The 16,083-nt window shown below is 50.4% G+C and overlaps 1 protein-coding gene across 1 annotated transcript in view; it reads right to left on the minus strand.

Annotated features, from left to right (window-relative positions):
* Positions 1 to 774: 774 nt before the first annotated feature.
* Positions 775 to 16,083, minus strand: part of LOC143283515 (uncharacterized) — a 69,656-nt gene continuing 54,347 nt past the window's right edge. Inside the window, exons 3-7 of the mRNA XM_076589759.1 lie at positions 14,149 to 14,214; positions 8,056 to 8,724; positions 6,193 to 7,032; positions 5,486 to 5,735; positions 775 to 971 (exon numbers count right to left, since the gene is read on the minus strand). Of these exons, the coding sequence (XP_076445874.1) occupies positions 775 to 971; positions 5,486 to 5,735; positions 6,193 to 7,032; positions 8,056 to 8,724; positions 14,149 to 14,214 (2,022 nt within the window). The remainder of the gene's footprint in view (positions 972 to 5,485; positions 5,736 to 6,192; positions 7,033 to 8,055; positions 8,725 to 14,148; positions 14,215 to 16,083) is intronic.

Genomic DNA, 16,083 nt, shown 5'->3' on the forward strand with positions numbered 1-16,083 from the left:
TAAGGAGGACGACAGAAGACACACTATGTGTAAGGAGGACGACAGAAGACACACTATGTGTAAGGAGGTCGACAGAAGACACACTATGTGTAAGGAGGACGACAGAAGACACACTGTGTGTAAGGAGGACGACAGAAGACACACTGTGTGTAAGGAGGAGGACGACAGAAGACACACTGTGTGTAAGGAGGACGACAGAAGACACACTATATGTCAAAAGCAAGGGAGACGACAAAAGACACACTAAGTGTGAAATTAGCAGGGCCCGTAAATCCAGCCACCTGCATGGAAAAGAACCGATACGATCAAAGCACCGGAGCATGACTGGAAGGAAGTGCGGTAATAAGGCACCAGAGGGAACTGGGAAAGCGCCTCGTAATAAGACAGGAAGGAAGGGAGAGACAGCGGGTAAAAACAGAGAAACGATTTGTGCACAACATGTCGATAGTGAAGGGGAAAAGCGGGGAAGACTTTGGGAAACAAAAAACAAACAAACAAACAAAAAAAAAAACACACCCCAAAACTCTCGTCGATGTAAAGCCGGCAAATGCTTGGTTCAGAGAGCAAATTGAATTTCCCTGCTCCAGACGCCAAGGAATTGAATTCCGACCCTGCTCCTGACGTCAAAGAATTGAATTCTCCTGCTCCAGACGTCAATGAGTTGAATTCCCCTGCTCCAGACGTCAAGGAACTGAATTCCCCTGCTCCAGACTTCAAGGAACTGAATTCCCCTGCTCCAGACGTCCAGGAACTGAATTCCCCTGCTCCAGACGTCTAGGAACTGAATTCCCCTGCTCCAGACGTCAAGGAACTGAATTCCCCTGCTCCAGACGTCAAGGAACTGAATTCCCCTGCTCCAGACGTCAAGGAATTGAATTCCCCTGCTCCAGACGTCCAGGAACTGAATTCCCCTGCTCCAGACGTCAAGGAACTGAATTCCCCTGCTCCAGACGTCAAGGAACTGAATTCCCCTGCTCCAGACGTCAAGGAATTGAATTACACTTGCTCCCCGACATCACGGGATGCAATTATTGTGTTGCGTGACGTCAGAGTTTGGAGAGAGAAATGCGATTATGACTACTGTGAATATTACGAGAGAGAATCAAATGTGGTACGCTTAAGCAACGGGGAAAAACGAAAAAGAAAATGCAACAACAATAAAATCATGCTGGGAAGATACTGATCTCATCTGGTTGCCGTGGTGTTGCATAGATCTTTAAAAAAAGAAAAAGACACACACACACAAAAAAAGCCTTGTTCTTCGACTCTGAAAACAAAATCTGAAGAAAACTCAAAGCGGCAAAACAAGATCAATGACATACGTTGTCATTCAAATATATAAATATTATTTTCCCAGCCAGTTGTTCTGCTGAAAACAGTGAAAACTGAAAACCTGAGAAAACAGTGGTAGGACAAGACAAAATTCCTCCAAAGCGTGTTCAATTTTACTCCAGAGGTAGAAAGTATTCCACCAGGGAAATACAGTGTTTGGTAGCAACCACCCAAAACCATCTCTCTCTCTCTCTCTCTCGCTCTCTCTCTCTCTCTCTCTCTCTCTCTCTCTCTCTCTATATATATATATATATATATGTGTGTGTGTGTGTGTGTGTGTGTGTGTGTGTGTGTGTGTGTGTGTGTGTGTGTGTGTGTGCGTGTGCGTGCTGTTGTATGTATGTCTACGTCTCACCAATACAAAGACCCTACAGTACACACACACACACACACACACACACACACACACACACACATTCTCTCTCTCTCTCTCTCTCTCTCTCTCTCTCTCATTGTACACATCTCTCTGTCTACGTCTCACCGACACCAAGACTCTACAGTACACACACACACACACACACACACACACACACACACACACACACACACACACACACATTCTCTCTCTCTCTTATTTTACATATCTCTCTCTGTCTAGGCCTCACCGACACCCTGACACAACAGTACAGTATCTATCTCCCATCCACCCCCACCCTCTCTCTCCCGTCTCCCTCCCCCCTCTCTCTCCTCCCCCCACCCCCTCTCTCTCCTCTTCAAAGTGAACGGACACGGTGTATGTCAATCACAAGCTGTGACAGACCGTAACGAGTTTGACATTCAGTTCCCTGACCCCTGTCACTGGAGGTCAGCCCATCACCAAAGGTCAAAGGTCCGGGCCAGAGGTCACCACTGACTGTGAGAAGAACAGATGATGACGAGTCCTTTTTTTTTCCAACCCTTAACCCTACACCAATGACAATGTTAGGGTAACCCTACACCATGACAATGTTAGGGTAACCCTGCACTAATGGCAATGTTAGGAGGTACACACTTCACAAAAAGCTACGGACCTTTTTTTCCAACCCTTAACCCTACACCAATGACAATGTTAGGGTAACCTTACACCATGACAATGTTAGGGTAACCATACACTAATGACAATGTTAGGATAACCCTATACCAATGACAATGTTAGGGTAACCCTACACCAATGACAATGTTAGGGTAACCCTATACCAATGGCAATGTTAGGGTAACCCTACACAAATGACAATGTTAGGGTAACCCTGCACTAATGACAATGTTAGGAGGTACACACTTCACAAAAAGCTACGGACCTTTTTTTCCAACCCTTAACCCTACACCAATGACAATGTTAGGGTAACCCTACACCAATGACAATGTTAGGGTAACCTACATCAATGACAATGTTAGGGTAACCCTATACCAATGACAATATTAAGGTAACCCTACACCTTGACAATGTTAGGGTAACCCTACACTAATGGCAATGTTAGGGTAACCCTACACCATGACAATGCTAGGAGGTACACACTTCACAAAAAGCTACGGACCTTTTTTTCCAACCCTTAACCCTACACCAATGACAATGTTAGGGTAACCCTACACCAATGACAATGTTAGGGTAACCCTACACCAGTGACAATGTTAGGGTAACCCTACACCATGACAATGTTAGGGTAACCCTACACCATGACAATGTTAGGAGGTACACACTTCACAAAAAGCTACGGACCTTTTTTTTCCAACCCTTAACCCTACACCAATGACAACGTTAGGGTAACCCTACACCTTGACAATGTTAGGGTAACCCTACACCATGACAATGTTAGGGTAACCCTACACCAGTGACAATGTTAGGGTAACCCTACACCAATGACAATGTTAGGGTAACCCTACACCAGTGACAATGTTAGGAGGTACACACTTCACAAAAAGCTACGGACCTCTTCATAAATGCAGATTTTAAAATAATCATATATCACATCTTTTTTTCTTTTTTTTTTCTTTTTTTTTAAAATGGAGCGACATATTCAGATTATAAATGGCATCGCGGGAAACTGGGCCTCTGATCCAGTGGTCAGGGTTCGATCCCTCGTTTGGCCTGGTGTTGTGTCAGTCTCGGCCTGGTGTTGTGTCAGTCTCTGCCTGGTGTTGTGTCAGTCTGGTGTTGTGTCAGTCTCTGCGTGGTGTTGTGTCAGTCTCTGCGTGGTGTTGTTGTGTCAGTCTCTGCCTGGTGTTGTGTCAGTCTCTGTCTGGTGTTGTTGTGTCAGTCTCTGCCTGGTGTTGTGTCAGTCTCTGCCTGGTGTTGTGTCTGTCTGGTGTTGTTGTGTCAGTCTCTGTCTGGTGTTGTGTCAGTCTCTGCCTGGTGTTGTGTCTGTCTGGTGTTGTTGTGTCAGTCTCTGTCTGGTGTTGTGTCTGTCTGGTGTTGTGTCAGTCTCTGTCTGGTGTTGTGTCAGTCTCTGTCTGGTGTTGTGTCAGTCTCTGTCTGGTGTTGTGTCAGTCTCTGTCTGGTGTTGTGTCAGTCTCTGTCTGGTGTTGTGTCAGTCTCTGCGTGGTGTTGTTGTGTCAGTCTCTGTCTGGTGTTGTGTCAGTCTCTGTCTGGTGTTGTTGTGTCAGTCTCTGTCTGGTGTTGTGTCAGTCTCTGTCTGGTGTTGTGTCAGTCTCTGTCTGGTGTTGTTGTGTCAGTCTCTGTCTGGTGTTGTTGTGTCAGTCTCTGCCTGGTGTTGTGTCAGTCTCGGCCTGGTGTTGTGTCAGTCTCTGTCTGGTGTTGTTGTGTCAGTCTCGGCCTGGTGTTGTTGTGTCAGTCTCTGTCTGGTGTTGTGTCAGTCTCTGTCTGGTGTTGTGTCAGTCTCTGCCTGGTGTTGTTGTGTCAGTCTCTGCCTGGTGTTGTGTCAGTCTCTGTCTGGTGTTGTTGTGTCAGTCTCTGCCTGGTGTTGTGTCAGTCTCGGCCTGGTGTTGTGTCAGTCTCTGCCTGGTGTTGTTGTGTCAGTCTCTGCCTGGTGTTGTGTCAGTCTCTGCCTGGTTTTGTGTCAGTCTGGTGTTGTGTCAGTCTCTGCCTGGTGTTGTTGTGTCAGTCTCGGCCTGGTGTTGTGTCAGTCTCGGCCTGGCAAGGTACTTTGCTCCGATCTGTTCTCAAAACGGCGTACGGAGAGGACTGGGCCCCGCCTTCCAATGCCCAGCCCTAGCCACTGTGGATGTCAATTCACTGCTCCGATGGCCCTAAGAGGCTATATGGGAGACCCGTAACCTTTAACCTCAATCAAAATATACAGGCTATTATAAGGTTTACCACAGGTCTCTTACTGATTTCACGAACGGCTGCTTCAGTTACACTGACGTGCACAGTGAAGAGCCTGAAAAAATGCCTTTGAAAAATCAATGTTTTCGCCAAGACTTGACACTTATTCCGTGACTTATCAAAAAAAGAGTTGGTTTTTTTTTTCATTGTAAACAATGGAAGTTCACGTGCCAGAAAGTTGGGGGTGGGTAAAAATCCACATTGGCACTTTCAGAAATGAGCTCAGTAGTACCACTCTGCGGGGCTGTCAGACTTGGACACTTTTTCCGCCGTCCTTTTAATCTTCGTCAGAAGCAATTCAAGTATTTCCATTTTCATTTGACCATCCATTTCACTACACCGTGTAGTACCCCGGCCCCGCCCCCACCATTACCACTACTCTCCTTTTCCTCCTTCCTTTGCTCCAGCACATCACCCCCCTCCCTCCCTCCCTCCTCCAGCCACCTCCGTCCCCGCCGCCTCTACCCCCCTCCCTCTCGCCCTCCCGCCCACCCCACCCCCTTCCTCAAATCAGTGGATAAATCAATTGAAAAAAATATATTTTAAAATGTTCCCCTTCCTTTCCCCCACCTCCTTACGCCCTTTCACACACACACTCCCTCCCCCTTCGCTCTCCCCCCCCCCCCCCCCTCATCAAACCTTCCACACACCATTTCCCATCACACACACACACACACACACACACACACACACACACACACACACACACACACACACACACACACGCATACATACACAACTTACGTGCACACACACACACACCACACACAACACACACACGACACTACCATACATCAAACCTTACGTGCCACCCTCCCGTCCCCCCCCCCCCCCCCCCCCCACACACACACCCACACCCACATTTTGCACACTGCACAGACAGTCACTGACCTTTTCGAACAGAGGAGTGTCCACTGCTGAGGGAGGGGAGGGAGGGGGCAGTGTCGGCCATCAACCCGATGCCGCTGTCAGGGTAGGGGGTACCCGGCTGGGAGGAGGCGGCTGGCAGCTGGTGGGGTGTCGTCCCGGACGCAGACGCAGACGCAGACGAGGACGCAGCAGCAGCAGCAGCGGCAGCCGCAGCGATGGTGGCTGCCTTGACACAGCGGTTCCTTTTACGGAGCTCTTCTTCCAGTGCCACCTGTGTGTTGGGGAAGGGGGAGGGGGTGTGTGGGGGTTGGGGGTGGGGGGGGTGGGGGGTAAGAGAGACTGAGGGTCATTAAATGTGCACAGGAAGGGTGGACGGGTCATCGAATTGACGTGGACAGGGTGTGTACAGAGTCAGTGACTCTCCCCATTAATTTCATTTTTACTTTTTTTTTTCAGACATGGAACATGATAATATGCATTGATCATAAATGACAAAGTAAAAGGAGAAAAAGAGGATACATCCACAGATATGTATTGTATTGCATTGCATTGTATTGTATTGTATTGTATTGAGCCATATGGAGTCAAATAAATGAAAAAGAAGAAAAATGGCTCGTTGAGCTCTAAAAAAATATTACGAAACAAGTATCGTAATGTCTTAAAAACAACAACAAAAAACAAACAACAATAACAACAAATGACAAACAAACCTGACGTCATTACCTTACCTTGTTGAACATCCGGGACCTCTGCACCTGGCCGGCTTTGCACACCACACCACCAGGGCCCGCAACTGCTGCTTTCTTCCCCCTGCCCCGCGCCGAGTCGCCTCCCTTCACGGGCGTGCGGTCGTAGGTGGTGAGGCTCTTGGTGCGAGACAGCTGGCTGCCCCGGCGACCTCCGCGACCTTGACCCTGACCTTCACCTTGGAGCGTGGGGTCGTCATGGAAACCGAGGTCAAACTCGGCCTCCTTGTCCATGGGTGAGGAGGGTAGGGAGCGGAGCAGACGTTTGATGGTGTCGCTGTCGAACTCGATGTGACGCCCCGCCCCCTCAGGGGTGGTAGGGGTCTGAGGGGTCAGGGGTTCCGGGGGTGAAGGCCATTCCGGGGACTCTGACTCTGACGTGTGAGTGGAAAGGTCACCCCTGCTGGGGGCAACGCCAGTGTCCACGGTCAGGTAAGACTGAGGGCGTCCGTCTGTGTCCAGAGGAGGAGGAGGAGGAGGAGAGGGGGGAGGAGGAGGAGAAGGAGGTGGAGGAGAAGGAGTAGGAGACGGCGGCAAGGGACGTCTATGCTCCTCCACGTCCATCACACTCCCCCCTGAGGTGAGCCTGGGCTGTCCAAGGGCGGACCCCGAGTTCTTCCGGATGGAGCTCGGGTTGGAGTACAGCCTGTCAGGGTTGTGCTGCACAGACCCCGAGGTGCCCCCAGAGCTGCTGTCCTTCTTGAGGATGCCGTTGGGTTTCTGGTCCAGGCCGAGGGAAGAGGAGGGAGAGGAAGTCCTGGAGGCTGTGGTCACCTCCCCGATTACCACCCGCTTGGGGCTCTCCAGCTTCTGGGCCGTCACCTGGAGAAAGGTAAGTTAAGGTAAGGTAAGGTAATATACGGCAAGGTAAGTGAAGGTAAGAAAAACCTCCCCGCATTATGCAATACACATCACCTCGGAGATGGCCAAGGAAAACAAAATTCATTACACAATACACAACACATATTACACAACACACAGTGCCTCCGAGATAGCCGAGGAAAACAGTATTCATAACACAATACACATTACTTCTGAGATGGCCGAGGAAAGCAGTATTCATAACACATCACACATTACCTCTGAGATGGCCGAGGAAAGCAGTATTCATTACACGTCACACATTACCTCTGATATGGCCGAGGAACGTATTCATTACACGTCACACATTACCTCTGATATGGCCGAGGAAAGCAGTATTCATTACACATCACACATTACCTCTGATATGGCCGAGGAAAGCAGTATTCATTACACGTCACACATTACTTCTGAGATGGCCGAGGAAAGCAGTATTCATTACACATCACACAATACTTCTGAGATGGCCGAGGAAAGCAGTATTCATAACACATCACACAATACTTCTGAGATGGCCGAGGAAAGCAGTATTCATTACACGTCACACATTACTTCTGAGATGGCCGAGGAAAGCAGTATTCATTACACATCACACAATACTTCTGAGATGGCCGAGGAAAGCAGTATTCATTACACAACACACATTACCTCCAAGATGGCCGAGGAAAACAGTATTCATTACACATCACACATCACCTCTGATATGGCCGAGGAAAACCGTATTCATTACACATCACACATTACCTCTGATATGGCCAAGGAAAACCGTATTCATTACACATCACACATTACCTCTGAGATGGCCGAGGAAAGCAGTATTCATTACACATCACACAATACTCTGAGATGGCCGAGGAAAAGCAGTATTCATTACACAACACACATTACCTCCAAGATGGCCGAGGAAAACCGTATTCATTACACATCACACATTACCTCTGATATGGCCAAGGAAAACCGTATTCATTACACATCACACATTACCTCTGATATGGCCGAGGCAGGTCGGATGTTCTCGTGGACCTTCTTGCTGGGGGAGTCTCCTCGAGGACAGCCAGGCAGGGGCGGCATGGACCTCCTCTGCACAGCCATGGGCGTGGAGTAGTAGGAGGAGGAGGGGCAGGAGTAGGAAGAGCCCGGGATGGGAGGGTGGGGGCTCTCAGAAGCGGCAGGTCGTCGGAGGACGGTCCCCTGACAGCTGTTGTCCAGGACGTGTCGCTCTGAGGGGTGGGGGAAGGATCGGTGCTGAGGGTGGTGACCGTAGCTGCTACTGCTCGTGGGCAGGTTGGAGTCCGAGTTCCGGAGACCTGGACCTCCCCCTCCTCCCCTTCCCCCTCCTCTGCAGTTGTCCAGGATGTTGGAGTCGGAGCTCCTCTTCACCGTAGAGTAATAGTAGTCGTCCTGATCGTCGTCCTTGAAGGACGGGGACGGGGTGGTCGCCGCGGAGGTGTTAGTGTTGGTGAGGGTGGTGGAGAAAGTGGGGGTGGGGGTTTTGGGGAGGGAGGTGGTCCGGGGGGCGGGGCGGGGGTGGTCGTCAGGGTTGGTGGCAGTGGCGTACAGGTGGTCTCCGCCAGGGGGCGTGGAGGGGCCGGGCTCCGAGTGGTGACGGGTCAGCACAGGGGAGGAGGGCGAGGAGCACGAGTTCTTTACTCTCTGCCGTGATGGGTGGGGGGGGGGGGGGGATTGGAGGGAGAGAGGGAAAACGTTAGTCTTTATTGATACATGATGGTGAGTGTGGTGGTGATGAAGATGATGATGATGATGATGATGATGATGGTGCAGAAGAAGATGATGGTGACGACGATGATGGTGATGGTGACGATGATGGTGATGATGATGACGATGATGATGGTCATCATCATTATCATCATCATCATCATCATCATTTCATACTAGCTTATTCATTCATCCATTCATTCTCTCATTTCCTTATTGACTCATTCATTCATTTATTTGTCTGTTGATCTGTTCATTCACCATTCGTTTATACTTTCAGTTATATTTATCTATGCCTATAGATCTGTCTGCTTATCATAGGTAGTACGACATGTAAATGGCTGGTAGTGAGTGACTGAACGTTTTCACAGAAACATTCAGATTCGAGTGGGACTGCTTAAACGAAGGGAGGTAATTCCTCTCCAACAAGAAATTCTCCATCTTTTTAGTTATCTCCCTCTAATGACAACACACACACACACACACACACACACACACACACACACACACACACACACACACACACACGGACACACACACACACTCTCTCTCTCTCTCTCTGTGCCCCCTTCTTCTAGCTAAAATCATGACAAAGCATACACACACACACACACGGACATACTCTCTCTCTCTCTCTCTCTCTCTCTCTCTCTCTCTCTCTCTCTCTGTGCCCCCTTCTTCTAGCTAAAATCATTACAAAGCAGAGGAAAACAGAATACCTCGAAAGCGAACATCTTTAACGACTTTGATACTGGAGGTGAACACACACACACACACACACACACACACACACACACACACACACACACACACACACACACATTCTTCTCCCCCTCTGTGCGTTCCTGTCTGTCTGTCTGTCTCATCCACACTGATTCCTCTCAACCCCTCTCCTTCCCTCCCTTACTCCCACACCCCACCCCATCGCTCTCCCCAGGAGGGTGTTGTAGGGTGGACAGTAGGGGTGATTGAAGGGTGGATGGTGAAGGGTGGGTGGTGGAGGGTGGACAGGAGGGTGGTGAAGTGTGGACAGGAGGGTAGTGGAGGGTGGTGAAGGGTGGACAGGAGGGTAATGGAGGGTGGTGAAGGGTGGACAGGAGGGTGGTGATGGGTGGACAGGAGGGTGATGATGGGTGGACAGGAGGGTGGTGGACAGGAGGGTGGTGGAGGGTGGACAGAAGGGTGGTGAAGGTGGACAGAGGGTGGTGAAGGTGGAAAGAGGGTGTTGAAGGGTGGTGGTGGAGGGTAGGTGGTGAAGGATGGACAGGAGGGTGGTGAAGGGTGGGTGGTGGAGGGTGGACAGGAGGGTGGTGAAGGGTGGACAGGAGGGTGGAGGGTGGACAGGAGGGTGGATAGGAGGGTGGTGAAGGGTGGACAGGAGGGTGGTGGAGGGTGGGTGGTGGAGGGTGGACAGGAGGGTGGTGGAGGGTGGACAGGAGGGTGGACTGGAGGGCGGTGAAGGGGGACAGGTTGGTGGTGGAGGGTGGACAGAAGGGTGGTGAAGGGTGGGTGGTGGAGGGGTGGGACAGGAGGGTGGAGAGGAGGGTGGTGGAGGGTGGACAGGAGGGTGGTGGATGGAGGGTGGTGAAGGATGGACAGAAGGGTGGTGAAGAGCGGTGAAGGGTGGACAGGAGGGCGGTGAAGGGTGGACAGAGGGTGGTGGAGGATGGACAGGAGGGTGGGGTGGTGAAGGGTGGACAGGATGGTGGACAGGAGGGTGGTGAAGGGCGGTGAATGGTGGACAGAAGGGCGATGAAGGATGGACAGGAGGGTGGTAAAGGGCGGTGAAGGGTGGACAGGAGGGCGGTGAAGGGTGGACAGGAGGGTGGTGGAGGATGGACAGGAGGGTGGGGTGGTGAAGGGTGGACAGGATGGTGGACAGGAGGGTGGTGAAGGGTGGGTGGTGGACAGGAGGGTAGTGGAGGGTGGACAGAGGGGCGGTGAAGGGTGTACAGGAGGGTGGTGAAGGGTGGACAGGAGGGTGGTGAAGGGTGGGTGGCGGAGGGTGGACAGGAGGGTGGTGGAGGGTGGAAGGAGTGTGGTGGAGAGTGGACAGGAGGGCGGCGAAGGGTGGACAGGAGGGTGGTGAAGGGTGGACAGAAGCGTGGACAGGAGGGCGGTGAAGGGTGGAAAGGAGGGTGGTGAAGGGTGGTCAGGAGGGTGGTGGAGGGTGGACAGGAGGGTGGTGGAAGGTGGACAGAAGGGTGGTGAAGGGTGGGTGGCGGAGGGTGGGCAGGAGGGTGGTGGAGGGTGGAAGGAGGGTGGTGGAGGGTGGACAGGATGGCGGTGAAGGGTGGACAGGAGGGTGGTGAAGGGTGGACAGAAGCGTGGACAGGAGGGTGATGAAGGGTGGACAGGAGGGTGGTGAAGGATGGACAGAAGGGTGGTGAAGGGTGGAGAGGAGGGTGGTGAATGGTGGACAGGAGGGCGGTGAAGGGTGGACAGGAGGGTGGTGAAGGGTGGGTGGTGGACAGGAGGGTGGTGGAGGGTGGACAGAGGGGCGGTGAAGGGTGGACAGGAGGGCGGTGAAGGGTGGTCAGGAGGGTGGTGGAGGGTGGACAGGAGGGTGGTGGAAGGTGGACAGAAGGGTGGTGAAGAGTGGGTGGTGGAGGGTGGACAGGAGGGTGGTGGAGGGTGGAAGGAGGGTGGTGGAGGGTGGACAGGAGGGCGGTGAAGGGTGGACAGGAGGGTGGTGAAGGGTGGACAGAAGCGTGGACAGGAGGGTGATGAAGGGTGGACAGGAGGGTGGTGAAGGATGGACAGAAGGGTGGTGAAGGGTGGAGAGGAGGGTGGTGAATGGTGGACAGGAGGGCGGTGAAGGGTGGACAGGAGGGTGGTGAAGGGTGGGTGGTGGACAGGAGGGTGGTGGAGGGTGGACAGAGGGGCGGTGAAGGGTGTACAGGAGGGTGGTGAAGGGTGGACAGAAGCGTGGACATGAGAGCGGTGAAGGGTGGTGAAGGGTGGACAGGAAGGTGATGAAGGGTGGACAGGAGGGTGGTGAAGGGTGGACAGAAGGGTGGTGAACGGTGGACAGGAGGGCGGTGAAGGGTGGAGAGGAGGGTGGATAGGAGGGTGGTGAAGGGTAGATAGAAGGGTGGTGAATGGTGGAGAGAAGGGCGGTGAAGGATGGACAGGAGGGTGGTGAAGGGTGGTAAAGGGTGGACAGGAGGGTGGTGAAGGGTGGACAGGAGGGCAGTGAAGGGTGGTCAGGAAGTTGGTGAAGAGCGGTGAAGGATGGACAGGAGGGTGGTAAAGGGTGGGCAGGAGGGTGGTGAAGGGCGGTGAAGGGTGGACAGGAGGGTGGTAAAGGGTGGGCAGGAGGGTGGTGAAGGGCGGTGAAGGGTGGACAGGAGGGTGGTAAAGGGTGGACAGGAGGGTGGTGAAGGGCGGTGAATGGTGGACAGAAGGGCGATGAAGGATGGACAGGAGGGTGGTAAAGGGTGGACAGGAGGGCGGTGAAGGGTGGACAGGAGGGCGGTGAAGGGTGGACAGGAGGGTGGTGGAGGATGGACAGGAGGGTGGGGTGGTGAAGGGTGGACAGGATGGTGGACAGGAGGGTGGTGAAGGGTAGACAGGAGGGTGGACAGGAGGGTGGTGAAGGGTAGACAGGAGGGTGGGGTGGTGAAGGGTGGACAGGAGGGTGGTGAAGGGTGGACAGGAGGGTGGTGAAGGATGGAAGAGGGACAGGAATAACCGGGGGTTAGAGTGGACAGTGTCAGTTTCAGCTTCTCTGAGAGGTGTCACGGCTTTCGGACTAATCCGTATACGCTACACCATCATCTGCTAAGCAGATGCCTGACCTGCCGGGTAATCCAACGCGCTTAGTATGGCCTAAAGAAGAAGTAATAACAACCCCCCAAAAAAACCCCAACAAACCCCCCCCCCAAAAAAACAAACCCTATTAACTAAACAGATATAACTGGATAAATATTTTTTTTAAGTGCGATCAGGGGATAAGGGATAACTGCAGTGATGCATGCGTTTTCACTGTTTTTTTAATATTTTTTTTTCGCCTTTTTCTTTGCAAATTGCTTCTTTCACTTAAGATCCACTTTGGGGTCATGGCTCAATATAAAAAAGGAAGGAAAAAATCCGTACTTACATGCCAGTTATTCCCGTTTATGAAGAGATTGTCTCCTCCCTCTCTCTTTCCTTGTACCCTACCTATCTGTACACCCCCACCCCTTATTTGTCTGTCTGTCAGTCTGTCTGTCTGCCTGTCTGCTTGTTTCTCTCTCCCCATCTGGACATCATTTCTATCACCCATAAGTTACAGTGTACGAACGCAGGATGAGAAGGAGGAGAAGCAGAAGGAGAATGAGGGGGAGGAGAAGGAGGAGGAAGAGGAGATGAAGAAGGAGGCGAAGGCGGAAGAGGAGAACAAGAAAAATAAGAAGAGGAAGAAGAAAAAAAAAAGAACAAGAAGAAGGAGGAGGAGGAGGAGAAGAAGAAGAAGAAGAAGAAGAAGAAGAAGGAGAAGAAGAAGAAGAACAACAACAACAACAACAAAAACAACAACAACAACAAGGAGCAGTAGCAGAAGACTGGTGGCTAAGAACTGAGATTTCTCTTCTTCCTCTCTTCTTCCCTTATTTATTTATCTTTATTTATCTGTCTATATTTCTTTTCATATTTAAATATGTCCTTCATATTTATACACACATGAACCTCTAATATGTAGAACTACTAAGGACATACAGTTAACGTAATATAACGTTAATATATAAAATGTTGAATACATAGTTGATCTATCCATGATGCATATTTGCTTGTAATGTAAATGTATTCTGTTATATATGTGAAAAATGTAAAAGCAAAAATGAATTAAAAAAAAGTTTGAAAACAAAGAAAGAACAAGAGAGGCAAGGCCTTCAAGACTCACTTGTGGCAAATTAAGTCCCCTAGCATTAATTACAGAGTAATTTCCCTTTTTCACTATCTGCAATAAAACGTTTGCAAAATAAATAAAACTTCCATGCTTAGCAAAAGAAGTTCCTGTTTGAACAAAAAATGATAATAATGACTGCTCTTGTTGTTGTGTCAGAATATCAGATCAAAGTGCCAAGTTTAGAGAATACAAAAAATATAAATATAACAGTAAATGCAGTTTGCATATAATTAGGCTTCATTTTATTATTTTTTGTGTGCCCATCCCAGAGGTGCAATATTGTTTTAAACAAGATGACTGGAAAGAACTGAATTTTTCCTATTTTTATGCCTAATTTGGTGTCAACTGACAAAGTATTTGCAGAGAAAATGTCAATGTTAAAGTTTACCACACACACACACACACACACACACACACACCGGGTTAAAACAGTGAGTCAAAAAACAACAACAAAAAAACAAAAAAGAACTGACCTTGGGAGGACTGATGTGAAGCGAGCTGGCGGAAGAGGCCTTTCTGGCGAACCGCTGGCTGGGATACTGCAACACGCAACACCACCACGTGTCACACATAGAGTGCGTCTGTCTTCTTTGTCTAGTCTGTCTGTTCGTCTTGTCTGTATGTCTTGTCTGCTTTTCCTGTCTGTCTGTACGTCTCGTCTGTTCATCTTATCTGCATGCCTGTCTAAAATTATGTCTTGTCTTGTCTGTATGTCTGCCTGTTCGTCTTGGTTGTATGTCTGTATTTTGTCCGTCCTATCTTGTCTACCTGTCTGTTCATCATGTCTGCCTGTCTGTTCATGTCTACCTGTCTGTTCACCATGTCTGCATGTCTTGTCTGTCCGTCTATCTGTATGTCTCTCTCTATGTGTGCCTGAATGTCTGCCTATTTTTTTCGACCTGTCTGTTCGTCTTGTCTGCCTTAGGACAACTGTCCCATCTGTCCTGTGTCTTGTGCTTCCTGTACGCCTGCCCCTAACTGTGTGTCCAGGACTATGGGACTCACTGTTGGACTTCACTGTGTGTCCAGGACTATGGGACTCACTGTTGGACTTCACTGTGTGTCCAGGACTATGGGACTCACTGTTGGACTTCACTGTGTGTCCAGGACTATGGGAATCACTGACTTCACTGTGTGTCCAGGACTATGGGACTCACCGTTTGACTTCACTGTGTGTCCAGGACTATGGGACTCACTGTGTGTCCAGGACTATGGGACTCACTGTTTGACTTCACTGTGTATCCAGGACTATGGGACTCACTGACTTCACTGTGTGTCCAGGACTATGGGACTCATTGTTTGACTTCACTGTGTGCCCAGGACTATGGGACTCACTGTTTGACTTCACTGTGTGTCCAGGACTATGGGACTCACTGTTGGACTTCACTGTGTGTCCAGGACTATGGGACTCACTGTTGGACTTCACGGTGTGTCCAGGACTATGGGACTCACTGTTAGACTTCACTGTGTGTCCAGGATTATGGGACTCACTGTTGGACTTCACTGTGTGTCCAGGACTATGGGACTCACTGTTTGACTTCACTGTGTGTCCAGGACTATGGGACTCACTGTTGGACTTCACTGTGTGTCCAGGACTATGGGACTCACTGTTTGATTTCACTGTGTGTCCAGGAGTATGGGACTCACTGTGTGTCAAGGACTATGGGACGCACTGTGTGTCCAGGACTATGGGACTCACTGTGTGTCCAGGACTATGGGACTCACTGTTTGATTTCACTGTGTGTCCAGGACTATGGGACTCACTGACTTCACTGTGTGTCCAGGACTATGGGACTCACTGTTTGATTTCACTGTGTGTCCAGGACTATGGGACTCACTGACTTCACTGTGTGTCCAGGACTATGGGACTCACTGTCTGACTTCACTGTGTGTCCAGGACTATGGGACTCACTGTTTGACTTCACTGTGTGTCCAGGACTATGGGACTCACTGACTTCACTGTGTGTCCAGGACTATGGGACTCATTGACTTCACTGTGTGTCCAGGACTATGGGACTCACTGACTTCACTGTGTGTCCAGGACTATGGGACTCACTGTTTGACTTCACTGTGTGTCCAGGACTATGGGACTCACTGTTGGACTTCACTGTGTGTCCAGGACTATGGGACTCACTGACTTCACTGTGTGTCCAGGACTATGGGACTCACTGTTGGACTTCAATGTGTGTCCAGGACGATGGGACTCACTGTTGGACTTCACTGTGTGTCCAGGACTATGGGACTCACTGACTTCACTGTGTGTCCAGGACTATGGGACTCACTGTTTGACTTCACTGTGTGTCCAGGACTATGGGACTCACTGTTTGACTTCACCGTGTGTCCAGGACTATGGGTCTCACTGACTTCACTGTGTGTCCAGGACTATGGGACTCACTGTGTGTCCAGGA

This window comes from Babylonia areolata, chromosome 6 (assembly GCF_041734735.1).
Source record: "Babylonia areolata isolate BAREFJ2019XMU chromosome 6, ASM4173473v1, whole genome shotgun sequence".
In the NCBI taxonomy this organism is placed as follows: Eukaryota; Metazoa; Mollusca; class Gastropoda; order Neogastropoda; family Buccinidae; genus Babylonia; species Babylonia areolata.